At 30.3% G+C, this 19,300-nt stretch overlaps 1 protein-coding gene across 3 annotated transcripts in view; it reads left to right on the forward strand.

The window, feature by feature from the left end:
- LOC129984144 (monocarboxylate transporter 12-like) overlaps nt 1-19,300 on the forward strand; it is a 97,337-nt gene that overhangs the window by 65,587 nt on the left and 12,450 nt on the right. For all 3 annotated transcript variants that reach the window (XM_056093942.1, XM_056093944.1, XM_056093943.1), the window contains exons 2-8: nt 2,940-3,272; nt 5,832-5,975; nt 9,565-9,824; nt 12,836-12,961; nt 13,989-14,195; nt 15,839-16,141; nt 17,870-18,302. In XM_056093942.1, coding sequence (XP_055949917.1) covers nt 2,940-3,272; nt 5,832-5,975; nt 9,565-9,824; nt 12,836-12,961; nt 13,989-14,195; nt 15,839-16,141; nt 17,870-18,302 — 1,806 coding nt within the window. The remainder of the gene's footprint in view (nt 1-2,939; nt 3,273-5,831; nt 5,976-9,564; nt 9,825-12,835; nt 12,962-13,988; nt 14,196-15,838; nt 16,142-17,869; nt 18,303-19,300) is intronic.

Consider the following 19,300-nt stretch of genomic DNA (forward strand, 5'->3'; position numbering starts at 1 on the left):
ATTACTATTATTATGTCATTAAATACTGAGTACAAGTAAGGCTTACAGCTTTGTCCCAAGGTCCAGCATTTTTATTTGAAGGGAGGGAGATAACACCTTTATTAAGGTATATGCGAGAAAGTATAGGTGAAACATATTTTAAATAAACAGCCCCTTTTACATATATTTAAAATTTTAATTCTCAAACAATTTCTTTATAAATTTATTCAATTTAATTGCTCTCATTCTTGTTCATCTTGTCGATTCGCGCCCTTAATTCATTCCGAATTCAAATTATTAATGCATTTGTTCCAAAAGCAATTTGTAATTCTTTTTTATTTTGTGCGCTTATTTTTACAGGTTAAATTTTAAAATGCCTTTTAAATTCTATTATCTAAATACGTATACTGTTTCGCCGATTTAGAAAATCTGTAAAAAAAATGCCATTAAAAAAGAAAGGTTTTAGAATGCATGACGCAAGAAACGTATGGGTATTCAAGTAGAGAATAAGCTTTCAAAAAAACCTGTTTATTTCTTCAGACATTTTTAGTGTATAAACGGTGGAAAGAGGATAAATGTTATCATTGCAGCCTTTTTAAGTAAACCTTTTTAACGGAAACTTTCTTAGGTATAATAAAAACCCTATATAAATAGTGGAAAGAAGATTGATGTTATCACTGCAAAAAATTTTAAAAAGTGTTTTCAATTAATAAAGAATTTGATCCTTATTAGTCGAGATTTAAATAGGGCATTAAAGTTTAAGGACTCATATAGGAACACTTTACCGAGAAAGAACACAAGAATTCGTGGAAGAAATTAAGCACTTTTTATTCCTGCAGACTTAATTTGAAGTAGGTGCTAATTAACTTCTTAAGTAAACACTTTAAGTAATATGATTTTTATATGCTTATGTAACGATTTCTAATTAGAATTATTGAATGTCATTTTTTGGAAAGCTGAATATGAGAAGAGATCTTATGTTTATTAAATTTTGCAAGCAGCAATTCATATCGAAGACAGTGCCACTTTTTTCGGATAACCATTTAAAAACTAAAAGCAAAGTTAAAAACTAAGAACTTGTTTCATTTGTTACAGAAATTAAGAGAGAAAGAATAATAAATCCTGCAAATAATTTTTGAGTAATTGGAATAGGTTTAGGAAGAATTAAATAGATTCCAGAGTGTGGTTGGCTTTACTGTATATCTGAAAAATAAAAATTCTGGAATTAAAAATATTGTTTTGTTAATTAAATGTGACGAACTTATTTGCAGTAAATAATATTATAACGTTTCAACTGCTTGAAAAATATAATTCACTCAAGTTTAAAAAATGAATGTAAATTAAAAGAATGAACAGGATTGAAAAATGGACCCCGCAATCTAGAAAATCACAATACATGCTCAAAAATTCAGAAAACGAAACTTCAGAATGCTTTTACTTAGATTATCTTTTATGCGTTTCTGAGTTTAATCTTTTTGATGCAGAAATTAAAAAATCTGCTTTCTGGTGTAAAAAGGGCTGCCGTGAAAATCGCATATAAAATGTTCGATGCTCATTATCATACCGAATTACGCAATCGCAAATTACTATAAATTATAATATTCGAAGGCTAATTGAGCTCCCAAAAAGACATAATTTTACCACACACGAAGCAAGCATGCGTTAAAGTATAAAAAAAGAAAAAAAAGATTAAACAAAGGTCAAATGAACCATAAATATACAGACTGTCTTTTTAGTTTCAGTACAGATTATAATACATAATAGCTGCATTTGGTGACCAGTTAGTTCGCCAGGATTAATGGTTACTAAAAATTTCAATTAAATATTTTGTTAACTATGTGGCAATAGCATGCTTCTTACATGCTATTTAAAAAGTTTTACACGATTCACTTCCCTGTCGTATGTATTTCTTTAATTTTCTGTCTATTTTATGCATCAAATTATATCACCAGAATTTTCCAAAACTCAGGAAAAATTTACTTTAAATAAATTGGTAACATAAAATTTTAAAATGGCGTAAAGATTAGATTTTTTTATGTAATATTTGTAGGAATTATCGGAGTAAAATTTCAAAATCTCGCTTAATTTTGTATTAAAATTCAAGCTAAAATTTCAACAAAAATTACTTTGAAGTCGCATTCCCATCCCCCAAAGTATATAAAACTTGATAGCTCTTGGTCAAGCGGTATTCCTATAGAGCATCAACAACACATACATATACACGCAGAGGAAGGAGAGAGGATCCACGCATAAATTTTCTTTTATTCTTAGAAAAGACAGAAATGAAAATCATCGCACGTTAGGATAAATGCATTACATGACATACATGCAGTCCATTAAATCTTCTTCATTTGACCCACTAGTTTCAATTCTAATAAGAACCTCTGACTATGAAAAAGATTATTGAATTAGAATATGATAATTGTATAAAATCTTCAGATTAGGTTCTGAAATCGTATTTCCACATATTTTTTTTTCGATATGTAAAATTCATTAATTCAAACAACTTATTTAAGATTATTAAAGTTGTCTTCATAGAAAGGTCTACTATATGTGAATAGTTCTCGAGGTCTCAATAATTTTCATGATGAGTGAGGGGAGGGACTTTATTGGAAGACAAGTTGCAGTTAAACATGCATCACCAACCAATGACATTTCGCCTCCCTGAAAAATAGAATTTCTAAGCATTTGCAATTTTCTTATCTTTCCTTGTTCCTCTTTTCTATAAGCTTCTTTATTCCAAAGATATATTAAGGCCTTCATAAATATAAATAATTAATTTTGCAAGTAATATTTTTTTTATTTAATTGTAATGACGTTCAGTCTTTAATTTTGAATACTTGTGTATTACTCTTCTGGATACCGAATTCACTCTCATTACAAGAAGCACAAAGGAAGGATATTCATCCATATATTATACATGTTAGCAAATTATTATGTAAATATTTTTTTTCTTGCAGGGACGATGAAGGGGGTTCCGGAGGAGGAGGAAGAAGAGGATGACGAGGGTGAAGTGTGGAGCTCCCGGACCACCCCTCCTCCTAAACTTCCCTGCACCTTAGTCCAACAGATAGAAGAGGATGGGGAGATCTGGGAGGCCATGATTCCAGAGCCCCCTGATGGTGGATGGGGGTGGGTTATAGTCATGGCCTCATTTATGTGCAATGTGGTAGTCGACGGTATCGCCTACAGCTTCGGTATATTCCTTGTCCCATTCGTTAATTATTATAAGTCCAGTAAAGGAAAGACTGCTTGGGTGGGATCCTTGCTTGCAGGATGTTATCTTATAGCAGGTAAGTTTTTAAAGCTTTAAATCTTAAATAATTTATAGTATCCATGAGGTCTTCGACTGTGTATATCGCCTGGCCAGCCCCACAAAAATATACTTTATACATACATGAGAAATTGCTATAAGATTATTTATATATTTACAAAAAAAAAATCAAGTTATGGAGTGTATGATACAAAGTAAATGCTAAAAAATGCGAAAAGAAAAATGATATCTTCAAGCAGTTAACTTTAAAAACATCAAATTCATTTTATTATTGTTTTTCTTAATTTTATAATTATTGTTATTAATTACAGTTTATTGTGTTAGTTTCTGGTATTAAAAATAAGATTTTATTTGTTTAATGATTTTTTTATTAAGACTTTTACTCCATATTTGTATCTGGAGCAAAAAATTCTAAAATAAGATTTATAAAAAATAGATTGCTACTCTAGATAAATCAATAGAAATTAAATCATCAAAGAGTTACTGTTTCAAAGCTTTCGTAAATTTATTTCGGAAACACACCAGTGGTTTTTCTACGTCACTGGCAGCTAAAGATAAGCTATTGTTTCTTATTTCAAATTTTATCAGTAATATTTTAGACAGTTTTAATTCATTTGTCTTGTTTCATGTTTGTAAAGATAGAATTTTATAATCATTTTTTTTATTTTTACTCACTTCCTAAAATTTTTCAGTTTCCATAGTTTTGAAATTTTGCTTCTTTGAATATTCTTGAGAGTAATGAGCTATTTTTATATTTTCAGAAGCTAATTATATTTATTAATTATTTTAATTTTATTTTGAATCCTATTAGACAATTTGAAAAAAAAATTCTCCAGATTTCGTAATATTTATGATAATAAATTATGAATTAAAAAAGACAGATATAACTAAAGTAAAAAAAAAATCCATCCATAAATACATTTAAAAACGTGCCTTTTAAAACTTTTAACTTTTTGTTAAATTTATTTAATGTATTCTCTTAGTTATATTTAGATAAGCTGATTGTTATTTCATTGAGAAGATTTTCCTTGTATTGCAATGTTTAAAAATACACATCTAAATATGTTTCTTTTCTTTTACGATCTGATTCATGTATCGATTTCGAATACCGCTCTAAAGTATAAGAAAGAGAAGACAAAATCATCTCAAATTCTATATTTCTATAAAATGTGGAGGCAATCAGCTCTATTTTAGCATTAATAGTTACGGTAAGTAGAACTAAACGCGAATTAATTGTTGTTATTAAGCGAAAACCTAAATTTCTTAATTCTTTTGTCTTAAACAAGATAAATTTAATAATTAATCATTAATCTATCAAATTTATTTAAGAATTAAATTAATTTTATTTAACAAGACAAATTGCTTCTTTTTTTAAATCGACTTCAGTTTCAAATATATTTTATTATTAGGAAGGATAAAATGGTCTTTATACTTTAAATCAGTTTACCACATTTATCATCAGTTTCATATTTCCTTTTTATTAATGCGGTTAGTTTACATAATTTATAGAGATTTATTCTTAAAAGTAAGCAAACAAAATTTTTTTTCCCATAAAATTCCCATCCCCTTCCCCAAAATTCATTGAAAGGAAAACGAAATTATCTATTTTTCTTTTTTGCAAATGATATACACATTGAGATGACAAAAGTCATGACTTTACAGAGTCATGACATGTCATGACTTTATAGAGTCTTACATGTCATGACTTTATAGAGTCATGACATGACAAAGTCTTAATAACTTGTCGAACCTTTTTTTACCGTCGAAATACAGCAACTCAATGTGCTGGAAGTCCCCTGCAAAAATATTGAGCTATGCTGCCTCTCTAAACGTCCGTAATTGTGAAGTGTTGCCAGTGCAGGATTTTGTGCACGAACTGATCTCTCGATTATGGCCTATAAATATTCGATGAGATTCATATCAGGCTATCTAGGTGGCCAAATCATTCGCAGGAATTGACTAGAATGTTCTTCAAACCAATCGCAAACAATTGTAGCCCTGTGATATGGTGAATTATCACCCATAAAAATTCCGTCGTTATTTGAGCAAATGAAATCTATGAATCCCTCCAAGTGGCCTGCAAGTAGCTGAACATAACCATTTCCAGTCCATGATCGGTTCAGTTGGACCAGAGGATTCAGTTCATTCCATGTAAAAATAACCCACACAGTTATAGAGCTACCACCAGCTCGCACAATACTTTGCTGACAACTAGAGTTAATGGCTTCGTGGGGTCTGCGCCACTCTCGATCTCTACCGTCAGCTCTCACTAACTAAAATAATGACTCATCACACTCCATCTAATATAGTCACGAACCCAGAAAAGGTTCTCCAGAGGATTTCGTACTGTTAGTAAAGTAAGTTTTTAGTCAGTTAATAGATAAGGAATAAAATTTCATATGTTTGAATAACATCAGATAGAAGTTAAAACGACATTTACAAAATTTTCTAAAAATATATGCCGATCAAAATATTTTAAATGTTTTTTTTTCAAGAGTAAGTTTTATTAAAGGATGATTTTAAGAAATTTTTTTTTTAAGAAATTTAGCTTTTAGTAAATTTGTGCATTTTTTTTCAGGACCTGTGGTTAGTGCCTTAACAAACAAATTTGGTTGCCGTCCAGTAACAATAGCTGGTAGCATAATTTCTTGTATTGCATTTTTACTAAGTATAGCAGCGCCTACTGTAGATGTCTTGATGGTAACCTACGGCATAATGGCTGGTAAGTGCTTCTAATTTAGAATCTTACGGCACACAAATCCTGATTTTGAAATTAATTTTACTTTGAATTTATTTCGATTCCTTTTAACATATTCTATTTTGCGCCTAGAAATAATCTGAAATGTCGAACAGCTGCAAAGATGATTTATTATACAGCAATGTAACTAAAAATAAATGAAATTAGTAAGCAAGACGAGTTGCGAAATTTCCAAGGACAGTATCTGATCAGGTGCAGTAAAAGTGATGCATTTTTACTTTCACAGTTCCATTTACCTATTGATTTATGAATTATTCTGGGAACATGACAGCACACGTGCTATATATAGAAAAAATATTGCTCAACATCAGGCAGACTTGAGCTGCATTCTAAATTTTCATAAAACTTATAAATATTCATTTTTTTGTATTTATATAAATGTGTTTCTTCTTATTTTTTAACATGTTAGGTATATGTAAAAAAAAATGCAGCAAAATAGATATTTTGCAGGCTTTCTGAAATCAGTAATAGTTGAGTTTAGTTTAGTTTGAGATTAATGCTCATTTCAAAATATGCAATAATATGGATATATTCCAATGAACCTACTTTTTTGTCAGCTAGATAGTAAGAAAGCTCAAGAAGATGTATGAAATCAATAAATAGTTCTTAATTCAAAAAATATTGATCGACATCAAGTTTTGGATCCAATATGCTATTTGAAAAGAAATGCTTAACACATATTCATTTTTTACCCTCTGACTAAGAAAATTACTCAAATAAAGACCATATTGTACAAATCGTCATTAACATTGATTGGAATTCTTATATACATTTTAAACATGCCACATTTTTACCTACAATTTGTCAAGAAATATATCGTCTGTATTTTAATTATTTTATATATTTAAATGAGCATTGCCATACTGAATTTCAAAATATTAAAAATATTTATTTAAACAAGCAAGTAAGTTATTATTCATTTGTGGGTGTGTAATTCTGGAAATCAGAGGAAAATTAACACACCAATAAAATAGACATCGATAATCATGCAAAAATGAACCTTTTCTTGGTAACATTTTCTGAAATTATTGCCTGCAAATATCCTGTAAAAGAAATTAAAAAAAAAATAGCGTTGAAAAGCAGTAATCGGAATAGCTTATTTTGAATGCTTTTATAGGGGTTGCCCACCGAACCTCTATAAAACCGAACCCCTATGCCCACCGAAAACATTTGGTTATATATCACTTTCTGATTCAGCATTATAAGTTTCAGCTTTTGTGTGGAAAAACGTAAGCGTAGAACACAAATAATTAATATATTCAAATTGTCTTCATGCTTTTAAATATAAGCAAGTAGATATGGTCCGGAGAAGAGACCTTTAGACTGTTGGAATGTATTAGTTTGTTTAATTTCATATGCAAATTTTTATTTTAAAATTATAATGCAAATCGAAAATTATATTGATTTTTATATTTTATCAGTTTTTACTTTTTTTTCATCATTTTAATATTTAATTTCAACATTCTAAAATTATAAAATAACAATGCTTTTATTATCAAATAAAATTTATTAATATGCATATTTCAACAAAAACATTTAACATATTCTGGATATGAAAAACAGATAAAAATTCATATATCTATTACACCTTGAAATTCTCTTTATCAGTCGTTATAAATCAAAGCGTTATGAATCTGTAATATTGCTCCCCTGCTCAGTTAGTCTTATAGTAAGGAAGAGAGATTTATAGATGTTTTAATGGATGCTGAATGATTTCCGATCTTGGCTACAAATTGAATCAAAATTTGGCGCTTTTGCGATGAATTTAGAAATTTGGTGATGAAAATGTAAGTTCTCAAAAATACAAGAATTGCAGTAAACTAAAATTATTTAAAATATTATTTTGAATATTTTCTTATATAGTATTATTATTTATATTGTTTTTACATTTTTTATGGATTTAGATATTGCTTTAGAACAAAATAAATGAGTAATTAAATTTATACACTGAAAAAAATTAAGTACTTTTTAACCCTACAGACCCTACATACAGACTACTTCGATTTTATTTTATACCAATCAATGGCCACCTTGAAGAAAGGAAGTCTATTGATTCGATTATCCGCCTTGAAATGATCTGATATCGCTTGAAACAGTGATATTCAAAATATTATAAATCTATATGCAGTAGAATCGACATCTTTTTTTTTTCTTGAAAATAGCGTGCCAAGAATATTTTGCTAAATGTGATTAATAGGACAGAAACTGTATAAAAATATAGATTTCTCCTTTTTTTCAAAGAAGCATCCATTGACTGAAACAACAAAAAAATCTTTTACACATTATTTAAAACATCTTTCCTGCTGTAAATATATGCCTATGTTAGAATGGACATACTATACAGGGTGTTTATAAAGTCCCGGGCCCATTTTGATGTTTAATAACTCATAAAATAATAAAGATAGATTAAAATTAATAACATAAATGGTTAAATAGACTCAAAAAGTTTCATGACCCTTGTCAATGAACTTCCACGTGTGCCCCCTTCGTCGCACGGAGAATATCAAGTCGATTGTCAATTTCACGCCAGGTAGCGACAAGCATGTCGGCATCCACAGAGCCATTTGCGCACATTATGGCGATTAACAATGCCAGAAACATGAAAGGATGCTTCATCGGAGAACATTATGCTCTTCAGAAAATCAGCAGCATCTTCTATCCTCCTTAGCATATCTGTTGCAAAGGCCATCCTCCTAGGCCTATCGTTCGGTTCCAAAACTTGAACAATTTGAACTTTGTATGCATGCAGTCTTAATTTTTTCTTAATAACCTTGTACACCGTCAAAATTGGCATATCCAATTCTGTTGCCGCTGATCTCACAGATATTCTAGGATTGTGTAAAAATGTCTCTGACACGCTCAACATCAAAATCACTTGTGCAAGGACGTCTGGAACGTTTCTTATCTTCGATACTTCCAATTTCTAGAAAATTCTTTTTCCACCGCAAGATGCTGTTTTTGGATGGAGAATCTTTTTGGTAAATTCTTCTGAAATTTCTCTGTGCTTGCACTATCGATTTCGTTTTTCTCTTGCTGTGTATGCATTCTCCTTAATATCCGCTCGAATAAAACATCACATACAAAAGTACTACATAGAACAAACACATCAAAAGTAAACATAACATTGCAATAGTTGCCAAAAACAAAAGAGAGAAAAATGCAATTAATAAGCAGACAATATTTAGAAAAGTACGATATTTAGACTGGAAAATGAAATTATCTGAAAATAACCACACGTGCAGACGATATTTACAAAAGTAAAAATATTCAAACCTGAAAAGGAAAATATATGAGCTATTCCATCAATAAATGCCATAAGTTTGTTTATATCTTTATTATTTTACGAGTTATTAAACATCAAAATGGGTCCGGGACTTTACAAACACCCTGTATATTAGATACAAACTCTGTTCTCAATTATAATATTCCAATCAACCTGTCTATACCAATTGAAAAATCTAAAATTTTCTATAATATAATTCGAAATGAAATGATATACAGAGCAATCTGTAATATTTCACTAATTCAGGTCATTTTTCTTAATAATTCGCAGGAATCGGTTTTGGTCTTATTTATCTTCCTGCCATTGTCAGTGTCGGCTACTACTTTTCCACCAAGAGGGCATTCGCCACGGGGATCGCCGTCTGTGGATCCGGCATGGGGGCCTTCGTTTTCGCACCACTGACCCAATTGCTTCTGGACGCTTACAGCTGGCAAGGTGCCATGCTGATAATGGCCGGTCTCGCTCTGAACTGCTCTGTCTTTGGGGCACTCATGAGGCCTTTGGAAGCTCCAGCATTCAAGACTGAGTTGGTAGGTCTTCTTAGATTAACTCTCAAAAGTCCATGCTGTTGGCTACATACAGAATTATTCAATAACAAGTAGTAGATTCGCAAAATTTAAATTTAATGTTTAAATATGATAGAGACACGAAAATGTCATTCTTTGCATTCAATATCAGTTCCATTTGTAATACAACAAACATCGAATCGGAAATCCTTTTTTATATTATTTCTACCCGTTAAATAACTGGACGTTGGTCCTCGAACTCACTGCTCCAGCAATTCACTCTTATAGAGTATGAAGAGTAGCAGGAATAGGTCCTAAGCACACATTATTCCTTGTAATAATGGATGGATACAATGTAACAGTGGATTAACTTTTTGTATACTGCAGTACAAAAAGTGACATTTCCTGAGGCTTCGTCTTTTTCTCGTAAATAAAGAATAAAGCTATTATTACAGGGATTATCTGAATATATACAAAACAAATTATCTTTCTTCTATCTGGTGATATATTGTATGCCTCTCTCTATCTGTAGTCATTTTATAAAATTAATGTTTCAAGGTCGTCGCTGCTTCTTTTGAATAATCATGTATGATGTGCTAAGATGTCTAGTGCCCCTGTTCAAAGCAAATTTCATATGCCCTTAGCTGAAAACAAAATATATGCCTCTCTTTCCAGTATGTACTTATATGTATACTTGCAAAGTCAAGTATTTTCATTATTTGCCAATTTTGATATGAAAAATTACTACCTTTTGAATTTAGGGAACATTTAAATTGCTCAATCAATTTTCAGAAAATTCATCAGCTTAGATTTTTATCACGAATAGTTCATCAGTATACATTATAATAATTTGCAGTTATAGTTAAATTTGCTGCAATTCAGTATTTATACTGAGGGACGGAAATTCAAAGGCAAAATGAAAGTTTTATTTGATCGATAACCGCCCATTGCTATAGCGTCACCAATGGTAAAATCGGTATGATATGTAGTACTGTAAAATATGGCGACACAAATTTACATATTCTGACCACGTCTCTTATTTGACTGTTTTACAGATTAAAGAAATCATTCTAAAACATGTCACACAACTATTGATGTATGTCAAAATATGATGTTAAATAGCACATTAATTCAAAAGTGTTTAAGCATTGGTAGTGAATGTTAAGCGTTCCAGGAAATTAAATATTTATTCTTTTCAATTAAAATTGTATATGCTCTATTAATACCGTATTACGTTGCTGAAAAAACATATCTCTGATAAAAATGGTACTGTGAAAAAATCTTAGGGTTTAATAAAAATAAAATAGTTGTTGAAATTATATATGCATGTTTCAGAAATTTTTCTATTTCTTAGTTAATATTTTTCATTTTTAAAATATTGCCTTTTTTGCTATACCAAAAATACTGTTAGTTTAAGACGGAAATTACAACTATTTCCTTCGAAAAATAGATTTGAAGTACACAAAATATGCTTATTTCAATGATGCCATGACCGCAAAAAAGAATGTGCATTAAAAGTATGAGTTCCAGAAATAAAACTTTCTCCATAAAATGTCTTAATTTGTAACACAGACAACGTACTGAATTTTTAAACGTCTACGTTGATATACAAAATAAAGAAAACAATTTCTTTGAATATCTTTGGTTATGTTCCTTAATTCCGCAGTTCCAAACTATTCTTGTTCTTAACCAGCAGCTTTTGGTGACCAGCTGGTTTGCCTGTATTGATGATTGCTGATTGTTTATGTTTAAAATATTTAATTAATTATGTTATGTCGTTCTCTCTTAATGGCTTCTCCAGTTAAATATTTTTAAGTTTCAGATATTGATAGAACTGTGCAGATAAAATATAACGCGTTCTATTTTAGAAGTCGTTCTCTTAAACGTCTTGCTATGCATCTCCCTAATTTTATATCATCTCACCTAAAAGTTAAAGCGGAAATGATTAAGCTTTTTCCACTAATAAAAAAATCTTTTTGCTGAAACTACCTAAAAATAAACTCTCTTTAAAAAATCCCCGTCTTTCTTACATATAACGTATCTTATAAAATCTTACTTATAAAGTTTTTATTAAACCTTTATTGAAAGCATAATGGAATTTCAAAAATTTTATTTAAAACATATTTTAAACATAAACTATTCAGGATGGTAAAATAAGATGTACCTTCATACCTACATCATCAGTCACCCTGGTGGGTATAGAAAAAGGTGGGACTTCACTACCTCGATGACGGGATATACCTAGCTCGGGAAACACTGTACCGTGGCAGGTGATGGTCCTTATGTCTGAACCACAGTTCCTATTAGTGTTGTTATCTCGGTGGTCCGGTCATTCAGTTTTATCCGTATGCTTTAGAGCAGGTCGGAGTAGTGAATTTGTGATACCTATATCATCAATAACGGAAGAAAAGTCCTGAAAGATATATTGTAGCAACAATAAAAGCACTTTGTCCTTGTCATTGTAAAATAAGATTGAAATTATTCTTTAAAAATAAATTTAAAATAGAAAAAAAGTATGCACTATTTAAACTGGTACTATTAAAATGATAGTTTTTTTAAATTTTGTCATACTGCAAAACTAATTTATGTGCTATTATATTTTCAGTAACCATCGGAGAAAAAGTCAAAATCTTGCTTTATTTATATTTATTTAACACTATAATTAAAATAAAAAAAATAGCTTTGAGGTGTACATTTCCATTCTCCAAATTGAATTTGCGGTAAATTTAGTAATTATATGTCTAACGGTCTATTCTTTAAAAGCCAATATACACAAGCATACACATTTTCTTTTATTAGAAGAGATAAAGATGTTTTACTTTTATTTCTGTCGTTAAACTGAACGTGATTTTCCTTTAAAAATTATTTTGCCTTTTATACAACTTATAAAATGAATTTCCATAATCAACAAAAAGAAAGATTTTAGAAAGAAAAGAAAAGGACTTAGCTATGACTTTATAATCTAACAATACGATAATGATTCGTGATATCTTGTTTTCTTTCACAACAATTTTATTTCTTTATCTTGTTTGAAGAATGGGAAACCATCTTTGCTATCAGACAAAGGAAAGGCAGATAGTGGTTTGGAACTGGTTCCAGAAGATGGAGTACCTCTCATCAACACTGAACCAGGCGTGCAGTCTACATTGAATCTGGATCAGGTAACTCTTTACTTTACTTACTATTGTATTCCTTACAATTTTGATTCTTTAGACCTAATTGCACATCATCAATTTAAACACCTTCACATTTATACTTACCTTGGATTAAACTCTAAAGATCATTATCTTTTTTTTAATTTTTAAAAATTCAATACCCCTTCAAAAAAAATCTACAAAATTTTACGTTTTCACATGCTATATTTCTACCGATTTTTCGATGGATATTCCGTATATTACTAAATGCACCGAGAAAAGATTATATCATTCATAAACCACAACAAATATTTTTTTAAATATTAATTTTTCCTGTAAAAGATAATTTATTATAAACATGTCATTAGTCAAGAAGTTGCTCTATATTTTTACGTACACTCATATAAATTCTATGAATTTTGTATTAAAAATTTATTTTGATACATTGATGTCTTTATTTAGCGACTCTAACTTGAGGTAAAGCTATACATTATAATCTGGAAAAAGAAAAATTATTTAGTTTACCTTTAATATATTTTAAGAAAATAATTTCCTTTCATACTTTTTTTATCCTTTACTATAAATGAAAAAACGGAGGAGAAATATGGTATGATTTTTGGTAGAAGAGCAAAATCCAAATATACCGTCTAAAGTCATAATTGGGCTTATTTTCTCTTCAATAAACTAAATTTTATATGGTTAGAAACAGAAGAATCAAAAAGATTTATGAAAACCTTAAAGCAAAATGGTTTAAATGTTTCGCAATTGTAAAATTGAAATATAAGATTCGAAGCTATGTTAAAAAAAAAAGAAAAAGGGAATACAAGAGAGTAAGATTAAATAGGTAGAAGTATGAAAAAGATGGATACGAGCTTTATATCAATCGATGTAAAGAATTCAATTGAAATTTTTTGAAAGTAATACCGATGATAAATACTGAAATATAAGGAAAACATGGGGACAAATAAGAGGGGATTAATATTAAAAGGGGAAGTTTTTTTTATTTATAAAAGCTATAAACGTTTCATTCGAATCATTCGTTATTTTGTTTTAGATGCCAAGGATGTCTCTTTCGCCAATGGACGCCAACGAGGATCATTTGCGAAAATCCATCGATGTGGTCCCTGGCTTAACAGTGACCAGCGTCACTCCATCGGCTTCCTCGCAGAAAATAGATGGCACCTCGATGGGGACGCTTTGTGAAGAAAAAGGTCCACCAAAAGCCACCATGAAAGTTTGCCACAGCCAGATTAATGTCAAGGTATTCTAGTCTAGTGACGTTTGCATTTGTTTGTTTTGTATCTTGGAAAACGTCACCACTTTTTTAAAAATGTATATCTTGCTAAATATACATGTTTTCTTTTTTCGTCGACCAGCTTCGGGTCATTTTTAGAACTGGAACTTTTTCTTAATATGATATAATTGATTACTTTTTAAAATTCATTAAGGCAGAAGAAATTAGAACAAATATAAGGCAACAGAGTTTTTTTCCCCTTGTCCTCTGTTGCTCTTCTGCTGAGTTACGTCAAACGGGTGATAAAAAAAAAAGCGGATTACGATGATTTCTAAACAGTCTATGAGAAAGGTCATCACATTTAAAAACAATAAAATCTTCATTGGGAATCAAAAATTTTTGGCACTGCAAAATTCTAAAACTTTATTTAAATTACAAAATAAAATCCTGTAAATTTAAAAACTCCAATAACTGATGTTTTGAAATATGGTTAAACAAGTATAAAAATTATTGATGAATATTAAATGGGAATTGTTTGAATATGATTGACTGGCATATCAAGGCGCATGCAGAAACCAACTTTTCGAGAGGAGGAGCCAGGCCCCCACCTTATCATGTACCCACAAGGTTGGCGAGAACCAACTACCATGCAGGAAGTTTCTCGTCCTCAATTACGAGGTGCCCCCTGTGGGGCGACATAGAAACAAATTGTGTGTGAACTTTTTTTAAAAATCAAGTTAAAGTATGTCACATTTTTCAAATATTGTTATAAATTTGTCAGATTTCTTCCCTCGCAATTTATGTCATGGCAAGGAAAATTTTTTTTAAAGATAGTTCTAACAGATACTAGAAGGATCTAATAATGACCCACGGCTTTGGTGACATATCTGGTAACAAAATCAAAAGTTTTTGAAACTGATGAAATTTGGCCATATATCGATTAGAACCGTGATACGATATGCAAAGATACGATAGTCTTTTAGAAAATCTGTTGTCTTCATAAGGAAACTATAAAAAAAATCGAATATCAGATCAGAAATCGGTCATATTTGACTCATTTGAGAGTTACAAACGAGTGGAGACACATGAGTAGCTAAGTGAAGTTTCTCCCACGAGAATTCTCTCTGTTTGCTTTGTACTATTATGGTTATTTATTATTCATTATCCAGAATGAAATATTTCTGACAATAATAAAATCTACAAGTTTCTCATTATAATTCGTATATTGCTCTAAAATAAACTTAAAAATAATTTTCATAATTGACTGAAATTAGAAATAAAAAAAATAATATGGCAACAAAATTGGTATCATTGAAAAGTAGTGTTTTGAATTTTGAGTTGATGTAGAAAGTCAAAATAAACCAACTTCTAATATTTTCGAAAGATAAATTTAAAAAGTGTCAAAATTTCATTTAATTTTTAATTAAATTGTAAAAAAGCTTGGAATTGCGCATTCCCCTTCGTAAAATATATTTGAGTAAAATTTAATAATTCTAGGTTTAATGGTTTGTCCTGTTGAATGCCAACACACATGCGCACTGGCAAACATATACAAATATTCATCCTTATTATTAATAAAGATGAAAATTTAATTAAGAATGCGAAGTTTACCTTTTCATTGATTGAAAAATACTGACTACAAACAAACAATGTTCTTGCTCTTTTTCTAGGATTTGCAGCATAGAAGATTCACGATGCCGGCCACTATGCCTGCTTCAACAAATGTGCTATGCCCGACTGCTAATAATAACTACGCTGCACAAGGAGCCGGGAGGGTAGATTCTTGGACACCTGCTAGAAGGCAGCAGAGGCGCATGTCCAGCCGCAAAGATCTTGTCAGACCTCTCTACAGAAAAGATATCTTCTACAGTGGAAGTATTGTCAATCTGCCGCAATATCGCCAGTCGAAGGCTGATATCAGATGCTATATATCCAGCGTCACTACCATACCACAACCATCAGACGATGAAGAGGTACAATACTTGTATATAATAATACATAATATCCTAAAACAACTGTCATTAGAACTGGTATTTCTGAACATTGCCATCTTACAAACTGGTTATATGATATAGGCATTTAATGTCAATATCCTATTTAACAATAACAATATTACAAATGTGTTCATTATTAATCTAGATATAAACACAATTGCTGCGCAAATAAAATGTATTGTTTTTTGACTGCAGATTTTTCGAGTTACACATGACTTCTACAAAATTACTTTCCAAGATTCACTAAAAAATAAGCAAAAAAAAAAAAAAAGTACTGCTACAAAACTAGTAGCATTGGGTGCCCGAGTGACTAGGCCATGCTCTTTGCGATTTATGTTTCTTTCTGACGTCAACGAATGAATTACGCAAATAAAAATGTGATAAGGATGATATGATCGGGGTATTTTTTTTCAGAGAACATATTTAGAATAGCTTACGACTTTATCAAATGACAAGAATGGATGCTTCCGGGAATCTGAAATATTGCTCGCAACATCAAGATGGGGGAGAAACAAGTTGATACCAAGAGAGAATATGAATAATGGTGTAAATTTATTTCTGTAATATTTATAAATGGTTAATTTTTTAACCTTTAAAAATTTCTCTCTTTTACCTAAACTAGTATTGCTCTATGTTAGCTAATGAGTTGAACTAGATGCTTCCCTCAGTATAGGTTCACTATATAATGTAATTCAAAAATGCGATGATTGACTGCGGCTCTGGAACAATCGTTTCAGGCTCTAAAGAGAATTAATTGCCCTGCAAGTAGGACTTTAGATTAAATTTAGGACTTTACTTGTAAGTAGTACTAAACTAAACTAGTTGTACTAGCTTAGTTAAAATCCATTGATTAAAGTATGGTAACTGATAAATAACAAGTCTAATAATATTAATATCAAATATAATTTATGTTGCTGAAATTGTTACTTAAAATTTCAAATGAATAAGTTCAAGAAATTTTAATATTATAGGGCAAACTTTTCTTGTATGTTGTAGGCAAGCACTTAATTTAACAAAGCCTTTTTTCTTTCTCCTTAAAATTTCTTCGTAATTTGAGTATGCTGTCAGATAAAATATGCAAACCAACTTTTCAGGATTTATTTGTTTGAGTTCAATATTTAAAATTTACTCTTTGATTTTGTAAGTATTTAGTTACAGATAACTTTTTTATTACCGAGACTAGAGATAATTTTTTATTTTCGATGGTTTTATTAAATTTTATTTTTGAAAAAAAGTCCCTTAGCAATAAAAAAATTAGTGTAAGATTTGAGATCAGTGTCCGGTTTCCATACTTACACGACTGAATTACATTAAACTCCCATTAATTTGAAAGCCGTTACTATCATGTATGGTTATCAGAAGTGGTTGCGAAAACCCTTTAAAGTTGTCCCTAAAGACCCTAAAAAACCCTAAAGCCCTAAAAATTGTCAGAATTACAATATTTGGTAAAAACATTCTCAAAATAATTAAATTTTGGCAATAGGCATTATTATTAAGTCAAGTGAAATACTCGGAACTCAATATTTAAGCCATGCAAAATACCAAATTCTTGAAACACCACAAATGGATAATATTCTGTGGTTCATTGTTATATACCAATTAAGTAATACAAATAGATATCTAGTATTTTATAAGAAAATATATTTTTTATTTTTAAAATAGAAGAAGAAAGTTCCTTTCACATGACTGACTTGATATTATTTTCAGGATGATGCTCCAAAAAACATCAAATCAAAGCCGAAAAGTAAATTCAGATGCCCACGTCTTCCAAAAAGCATGACAGACACACTAAAGGAGGCTTTAGACTTTTCATTACTCACTGAGCCTGCTTTTCTTCTTGCCTGCATCGCCAACATCTTCGGCATGTTGGGCTTCTATGTGCCTTTCGTTTACATCGCGGACAGCTCCGTAGAAAAGGGTATAGGCCAAGAAGCTGCTGCATTTTTACTATCAGTCATCGGCATCACCAACCTAGTAGGCAGGCTCATCTTCGGGTGGGTGGTGGACAGATTCAATTTCAAGGCATTGGACGTCAACAACATGTGCTTGGCAGTGAGTGGTATCTCCATCATGGTCACGCCTTTCTGCCTTTCTTATGCATCCATAGTAGCTGTTTGTACATTTTTCAGTATTTTTGTTTGTAAGTTTGCATTTCTTACTATAGTTTATGAGTGTCTTCACATAATAAATTTCTTAAAATATCTGATCAAATATAATTATGTATTGACAACATTATTTTAGTTTTAATTTATAATACTCCTCAGAAAATAGTATGTATGTCAAAAATAAATGAAAGCATATCAAAATCTCGGTACTTATGGATAATTACGATAAAATTGCAAACATCACCAAAAAATTAAAATATCGCCAACTGAAGTTGCCAGCAATATATCGTCAACTTAAGTCGACACTGACAAATCGCCAGCGAATGAAACGCATTACATATAAAACAACCAAATTGGCAAAAATTTGGCATCTTATGTAAAACGGAGCTTAGCCAAATTTGAAAATCGTCAAGTAAATCATGGGTTATGTCAACAAGTGGCAAAAATATCTTTTTAGACTCATTACTCTAAACTCATTTTTTTTTTTTTTTTTTTTTTTTTTTTTTTTTGTAACGTTAGACATTTTGTCATCTGAAAATATTTCAATGCCAAATATCATGAGATGTTTTAATCACATATTTCTGCTTACTTTCATCAATATTTTCAAACTAAATGCAGTATATTCTCATTTTTTAGTCTTTTCGCACTTTTTTGTTAAAATATTAAATTTTAACTACATTAATTTTTAATGTTTTAATTTTAAACATGGTTTTTTTAATGAAAGGTTTTAGGATAATCATATAATATTCAGCATCATTATTCAAAATTTCAAAAAATTCCCCTTTCTTTGATGTATTTGTCAAAGCTGATATTCAAGTTGCAGTAATATTTCAGAATTTGTTTGAGAATCCTTTGGATAAAATTGAATTCTTGGATAAGAATTCTATCCTTATCCTAACGTTAACAGGAGGAAGAACTCTATGGATTCTACCTTATGTATGTGCTTTTAAATAGCATAATTAAAGAACTGATTGATCTATGTATGTTGTTTTTAAATGTTGGATGTTTCCTTCACATATCCTTCAAATAAAAC

This window comes from Argiope bruennichi, chromosome 9 (genome assembly GCF_947563725.1).
Source record: "Argiope bruennichi chromosome 9, qqArgBrue1.1, whole genome shotgun sequence".
In the NCBI taxonomy this organism is placed as follows: Eukaryota; Metazoa; Arthropoda; class Arachnida; order Araneae; family Araneidae; genus Argiope; species Argiope bruennichi.